This window comes from Drosophila kikkawai, chromosome 3L (assembly GCF_030179895.1).
Source record: "Drosophila kikkawai strain 14028-0561.14 chromosome 3L, DkikHiC1v2, whole genome shotgun sequence".
NCBI lineage: Eukaryota > Metazoa > Arthropoda > Insecta > Diptera > Drosophilidae > Drosophila > Drosophila kikkawai.
In genome coordinates this window covers 4,812,986-4,819,807 of record NC_091730.1, presented here as the reverse complement: position 1 = coordinate 4,819,807, position 6,822 = coordinate 4,812,986, and the positions used below count along the sequence as shown (strand labels likewise).

The window sequence follows — 6,822 nt, the reverse complement described above, 5'->3', positions numbered from 1 at the left end:
GATACACCAAGCGCCTGATATGCGCTGCAGAATAATATCTAAAACGAAAAACGGATCAAAAACAAAGTAACTTCAATGAGAAATAAAAATGATATTTAAAGAATTCCAAAATAAGGTGTTTGGCGCTGGATTTCGGGGGCCCTAGTTATTAATAAAATTTAATTCTGACAGGGATCTCCTGTTCTTTGTGAAATTGTATAATGTAACGTTTTTTTACATTTTCAAAAAATTCCGTTTTCTGTTTGGTATATTTTGGTATCCAAGCTAGTATTGTAAATCGTTGATCCGATGGCATTTACCAACACCTATCGTCCAGCCGACATTCCGATACAACTATCGAACCGACGGCCAATCGAAATTGTTTGCCATCCCTAGAAGACAAGAAAAAGACGAAATAATATATAATAATAGAAATATTACACCGTGATAATATTGCCAAGCATTTGTTTTCCGCGTCTCCGTCGTCGGTAATTGGGCAACGAAGCCACGTCCACAGAAGGTACCACAACCAGCGAGCCCCGAAACAGCAGTAGCATCCGTCACCATCGGCAGCAGTAGCAGAAAATCAGCAAAAGATACGAGCCACCAGACACAAGACACACATCGAAATCCCAAGAAGAACTCTATTTTGAAGAGAGAAAAGCAGTTAGCGGAATGCCACTGTTCGGGAAGTCACAGAAGTCGCCAGTGGAGCTGGTCAAGTCGCTAAAGGAGGCGATCAACGCTCTGGAGGCGGGCGACCGCAAAGTGGAGAAGGCGCAAGAGGACGTCAGCAAGAATTTGGTGTCCATCAAGAACATGCTGTACGGCAGCAGTGACGCCGAGCCGCCGGCGGACTATGTGGTGGCGCAGCTCTCGCAGGAGCTGTACAACAGCAACCTGCTGCTGCTGCTCATACAGAACCTGCACAGGATCGACTTTGAGGGCAAGAAGCATGTGGCGCTCATATTCAACAATGTGCTGCGCCGACAGATCGGTACGCGGTCACCCACCGTCGAGTACATCTGCACGAAGCCGGAAATTCTGTTCACGTTAATGGGTGGCTACGAGGACGCGCATCCGGAGATTGCCCTCAATTCGGGCACAATGCTGCGCGAGTGCGCCCGGTATGAGGCGCTGGCCAAGATCATGCTGCACTCGGACGAGTTCTTCAAGTTCTTCCGGTACGTGGAGGTGTCAACCTTCGACATTGCCAGCGATGCCTTCTCCACCTTCAAAGAGCTTCTGACACGCCACAAGCTGCTCTGTGCCGAGTTCCTGGACGCCAACTATGACAAGTTCTTCTCGCAGCACTATCAGCGGTTGCTCAACTCGGAGAACTATGTGACGCGACGACAGAGCCTGAAGCTGCTCGGCGAACTGCTGCTGGACCGGCACAACTTCACCGTGATGACGCGCTACATTTCCGAGCCGGAGAACCTCAAGCTGATGATGAACATGCTCAAGGAGAAGTCGCGGAACATACAGTTTGAGGCGTTTCACGTCTTCAAGGTGTTTGTGGCGAACCCCAACAAGCCGAAGCCCATCCTGGACATCCTGCTGCGCAACCAGACGAAGCTGGTCGACTTCCTCACCAACTTTCACACGGATCGGTCAGAGGACGAGCAGTTCAACGACGAAAAGGCCTATCTGATCAAGCAGATAAAGGAGCTGAAGCCGCTGCCAGAGGCTTAGTTGGACTTGGACCCGTCCAACTCCTCCCAGCTATAGCTTTGGCTGCGTCCCGGGGGCAAGCGAAGAGCCAGCACCGAACGGAGATTGGAGAACGGATGGTGGAGCGATTGGTGGGTTTAGCAGGATGAACGAACATGTTTTTTTGTGTGTGGGTTAAAGCAAATATATATTATATATACTATATTTTGTGACGATGATGACTACACTTGTGAGTAACTAAACAATAATTTAGACAACAACAACAACACTGATGATACTGATAAATAACGATAAAGCAAAATAGTAACAAAAACAAAGAGCTAAAGTACGAGTAAATAGAGCGTAAAGCCTAAAGAAAATCCCGAACAAAATCCGAAGAACCGAAAGAGAGTTGCGAATTTAACATAGCCTCCTCTTCCCTATATCCTCTGATGATTCCATCTGATCCTCTGCCCATTTTTCGATTCCTATTTAAACATAACTTAGTTGTTGTATTCAGAAATTCTAGAGTTTTTTAAAAACTATCCCTTCCTCCACCTTTGAACCTGCCACGCCCTCAGCCTCTGCCCACACGCCCCCGAAAAAAAAAACGAAACTGAATGAGTTTTGACTTAAAAATGTAATTCCACGCAAAATTCATGAAAAAAAAAAACAGAAAAGAAAACATGGAAATTAAATACCGTATAATAATAATAAGAATAATAATTCATAGTGATAATTGTCTGTGCATCCTTTGGCATGGACTCTATTATATATATATACAAGCATTATATATATATATATAGAATGAGCGAGCGAGAGAGAGAGAGAGCATTCAAAACACAGAGACACACACACACACACACAACACACACATGCATACGTACATAGTTAAAAAACGGGAAGTAAAACAAAACAACAACATTGCGAGCAACATAATAACTATACGATTATTATAATTTATATTATTCCCAAATTAAAGATAACAGCCAAACTAAGTCAGTTTTTTACTGCTAGGTGGGTGGAAGGGGAAGGGGCAGGGGTGGTGGGAAGCACGGGGGCGTAGAGCTTTCCCCGACCTGAGTCATGTGAAAAAGAAACGTCGCCAGTAGGGTTGTCATATTGATGTTTTTATAGTTAAAAAATATATTTATTTATCGGTTGCTCGCTATTTTCTTTGTTTTATAGGTATAAAAATCTAACTACAATAATTCAAATTATTTAAAAATATATTTTTTATTTGCTTTAAATAAAAAATAAACGATCAAGACCCGCACAGCTGTTTTTTATCATTTTTATTTTTTCTACTAATAAATGCATTCGAGTGTACTTAAGCTAAATATATGTATAAAAGTGGTGGGTGGGTGTGCCATCCTGACTAGCGTCGCTTCTTCTTCTCCAGCTTGCGAATCTTGTGCAGTCGCGTTCGCGTTCCCGGCTCCGTCACCTCCCCGGTGTCCATGCTCCCGTCATCCGCCGCCATCAATACGGCAGCTGAGATGCAAACAAACTGGAAAAGTGCACCCACATACAGCCCGTAACGTATAAGCAGGCTAAATAGGTCCTCGTCGCCAACAGTGTCTAATGATGCGGCCGCCGCCAGGCTCTCAGCGGAAGCCGACATCGCTTTTCGGCTTTGATTATAAACAAATTCGCAAGGATGGCAAAAAAACACAACAGAGTTCAACGGATTTGTTTGCGTATCTTTTGTATTGAGTAGAGATGGGATAGCTACATACATGTCCAGCCCTGGTTGTAACTATCGGTAATTGCTACTATCGATAATTACCACCTCCCATCCCCAGCGAATTCTAGTCGCGGCAGGCAAAATCAGTCACTAGTTTTTGCATAATATTTAGTATAAGTCAAGTTTTAAGGATGTCCTGCTTTCGGTTAGCGACTGCCACAGCCCTTCCAGCAGGCAGCGGCAGCCGAGCTCTGCGCCTGCTAGCCAATAGGCCACACAAGGAGCTAGCATTCACTCGACGCCAGTTCGCAAAAGCGGTAGAAGGCGGCAGCGGTTCCAGAAAAACCAATGGCACCTTCAAGTTGGGCCTGCTGGGGGCTGTGGTGGGAGCGGCCACAGGATCCGTATACACCTTCTACACCCGCTGGACGGACGGAAATTCGCACAAGGAACACGAGGAGACGAAGCCGGCGCGCGTGGATGGGTTACCGTCGGGGGTGCGGATAACCAAGCGATACGTTAATCCCAAGGACACTTCCGGCCTCGACATCGTCCTGTTCCAGTTCCAGACATGTCCCTTCTGCTGCAAAGTGCGAGCTTTCCTCGACTACATGGGCATATCTTATTCTGTGGTCGAAGTGGACGCTGTTCTCCGGCAGGACATCCGTTGGTCGTCGGTGAAGAAAGTGCCCATGGTCCTCATCCGCCAGCAGGACGGGCGATATGTCCAAATGGTGGACTCCAGTGCTATTGTATCGCTGATCGCCACCTATCTACAGGACAAGCGCACAGACATCGGAGAGCTGGCGCAGTTTTATCCGCACACCTCATTCTTCGACGACGATGGGAAAAAGAAGCTGGACATATTGAATAAATACTTCCTTATGTATCGCGACCACACACCCAAGGGTGTGACAAAGGAGGCTGAGGAGTAAGTACATCAAAGATTTCCTAAACTTGGCTAATATGATTGATTTATTTCCAGGCTCGATCGCAAGTGGCGAACCTGGGCCGATAACCATCTAGTGCACCTGATCTCACCAAATTGCTACCAGACCATGGGCGAATCCTTGGAGACATTCGAATGGTTCTCTCAGGCCGGCGAATGGGATGTGTATTTTCCCAAATGGGAGCGCGACATGATGGTCTATTGCGGCGCAACGGCCATGTGGGCCATTGCCAAGATGCTGAAGCGGCGCCACAACCTAACCGACGATGTTCGGTCGCATATGTACGACGCTTTAGATCAGTGGACCGCAGAGCTGAAAAAGCGCAACACCAAATTCATGGGCGGCAAGCAGCCAAGCCTGGCGGATCTCTCCGTGTTTGGCGTGCTCAGCAGCATGGAGGGCTGTCAGACGTTCAAGGATAGTCTGCAAAACACCAGCATTGGTAAATCTCAAGCTCTCTTCGAAAAAAATGTCATATTTATTTATACATTTTTCCGCAGGCAAATGGTTTTATGATGTCAAGGCGATTGTGGAGAAAAACCGAGGACAGTTGGTCAGGGAACGGGTCGAGGGCATTAAAGCAGTAGCTTAAGAAGACCATCTGCACCAGTTTTATCCAAAGATTGTTTAAAAAACCCCACTGTTCAATAATATATATACTTTTTAATAAATAAATAAAAGGAAAACAAATTAATTGGTTGTTCCAATAAGTAAAATGCTAATCAGATGTGGTTCGTGTATCAGATATGGTTCGAGTATCAGAAGTGGTTCGGATATCAGGTGTGGATTTTTTAGGGGCAAACTTAAGTTTTTTGAGATTTTTTAGGGGAAGAGCCAATTTTTAACTGCCACACTGATTTTGAGAACGTCGCTGGAAACTTGCAAATCATTTCGTTCGTTTTTCGCCTGACAATTTAAACATAATTATGAGCAGCCTAGGATTTGAACAGTTCCCGGACTACCAGGTGCCCGGCGTTAAGCACCCGGACTTCTCGCCCTACGAGTCCAACGGCGGGTAAGTTTCCCCCTTTCCCGAAACGCCGGCTTGAGATCTCGCGTCTGACTGGAGGTTCCCTCTTGCAGCTCCATTGTGGCCATCGCCGGGGACGACTTCGTGGTGATTGCGGCGGACACTCGTCTGAGCAGCGGCTACAACATCCATTCGCGCAACCAGAGCAAGCTGTTCAAGCTATCGCCCAAGACGGTGCTCGGCTCCACCGGCTGCTGGGCGGACACCCTCTCGCTGACCGGTCTGATGAAGGTGCGCATGCAGAGCTACGAGCACACTCATCTGCGCACAATGACCACCGATGCCGTGGCCCAGATGCTCTCGATCACCATGTACAACCGCCGTTTCTTCCCCTACTATGTGTCCAACATTCTGGCCGGGATCGACAAGGACGGCAAAGGCGTTGTCTACTCATACGATCCCATTGGCCACTGTGAACGGGCCACCTACCGGGCTGGCGGCTCTGCCGGCACCCTGCTGCAGCCGGTTCTCGATAACCAGATCGGTCACAAGAACATTAACCTGCCCGCCGGCGAGCTTCCTCCGCTCACCAAGGAGCGGGCTGTGGCCGTCGCCTCTGACACCTTCATTTCCGCCGCCGAGCGCGACATCTACACTGGAGACTCTGTGCTGATCAATGTCATCACCAAGGATGGCATCGAGGAAAAGGTGCTGCAGCTGCGCCAGGATTAAGCTGGGCATTGGGGTGAAGGCAGTGCTAAGTTAGAGGACATAAAATTTTTGTAATTACCAGAAATAACAACACAAATTCTAATAAACTGAATCTTTGAGATTTCAACAAAAAAGGAAGCTAACTTTGACTTGCCGAAGTTCGTTTATCCTTGCAGTTGACAATTTATTAGGAAGGGTATACAAGAGTATACACTGATGCAGATGAGCATCACTGATGGAAGTGAGCATCACTGATGGAAGTGAGCATCACTGATGGAAGTGATCATCACTGATGGAAGTGAGCATCACTGATGGAAGTGAGCATCACTGATGGAAGTGAGCATCACTGATGGAAGTGAGCATCACTGATGGAAGTGAGCATCACTGATGGAAGTGAGCATCACTGATGGAAGTGAGCATCACTGATGGAAGTGAGCAAAAATTTCCATTCAATTTAGCGGAGACTCAAACCTTTTATATTTATACCTATTTGTTGCCGACAACAACAGCCTATGGCAACAACAACCTTTTTACAACAACATCCCTACAGCAGCCCATCCAAATTTCCGAACATTTCCAAGCAAATTGCCCGTTTCCCAAATTGGGGTACCAGGCGAACAGAAATCAGCAGTAAGCAACTGAAAACTGGTATAAACTGTTATAAAAAGTCCAAGTTTCAAACCATTTGGGAGCCGGCGCAAGTTAGCGGAGACTCAAACCTTTTATATTTATACCTATTTGTTGCCGACAACAACAGCTTATGGCAACAACAACCTTTTTACAACAACATCCCTACAGCAGCCCATCCAAATTTCCGAACATTTCCATGCAAATTGTCCGTTTCCCAAATTGGGGTACCAGGCGAACAGAAA

General features: G+C 46.7%; 4 protein-coding genes across 4 annotated transcripts; 3 read left to right on the top strand and 1 right to left on the bottom strand.

Moving 5' to 3' along the window:
- The first annotated feature begins 212 nt into the window (after positions 1-212).
- Positions 213-2,630, top strand: Mo25 (calcium binding protein Mo25). The gene has a single exon (XM_017174405.3). The coding sequence runs from the start codon at positions 655-657 to the stop codon at positions 1,672-1,674; it is 1,020 nt and encodes a 339-aa protein (XP_017029894.1). The 5' UTR covers positions 213-654; the 3' UTR covers positions 1,675-2,630.
- Positions 2,631-2,912: 282 nt separating this feature from the next.
- Positions 2,913-3,358, bottom strand: LOC108079906 (protein anon-73B1). Its single transcript, XM_017174440.3, has one exon. It carries the CDS (start codon positions 3,254-3,256, stop codon positions 3,011-3,013), a length of 246 nt encoding a protein of 81 aa, XP_017029929.1. The 5' UTR covers positions 3,257-3,358; the 3' UTR covers positions 2,913-3,010.
- Positions 3,359-3,436: 78 nt separating this feature from the next.
- Positions 3,437-4,959, top strand: Su(P) (prostaglandin E synthase Su(P)). Its single transcript, XM_017174439.3, has 3 exons — positions 3,437-4,250; positions 4,305-4,711; positions 4,770-4,959. The coding sequence occupies exons 1-3, from the start codon at positions 3,511-3,513 to the stop codon at positions 4,859-4,861; spliced, it is 1,239 nt and encodes a 412-aa protein (XP_017029928.1). The 5' UTR covers positions 3,437-3,510; the 3' UTR covers positions 4,862-4,959.
- A 157-nt stretch (positions 4,960-5,116) lies between these two features.
- Prosbeta6 (proteasome beta6 subunit) lies at positions 5,117-6,088 on the top strand. The gene is made up of 2 exons (XM_017174127.3): positions 5,117-5,284; positions 5,353-6,088. Exons 1-2 carry the CDS (start codon positions 5,196-5,198, stop codon positions 5,969-5,971), a joined length of 708 nt encoding a protein of 235 aa, XP_017029616.1. The 5' UTR covers positions 5,117-5,195; the 3' UTR covers positions 5,972-6,088.
- Positions 6,089-6,822: the final 734 nt, after the last annotated feature.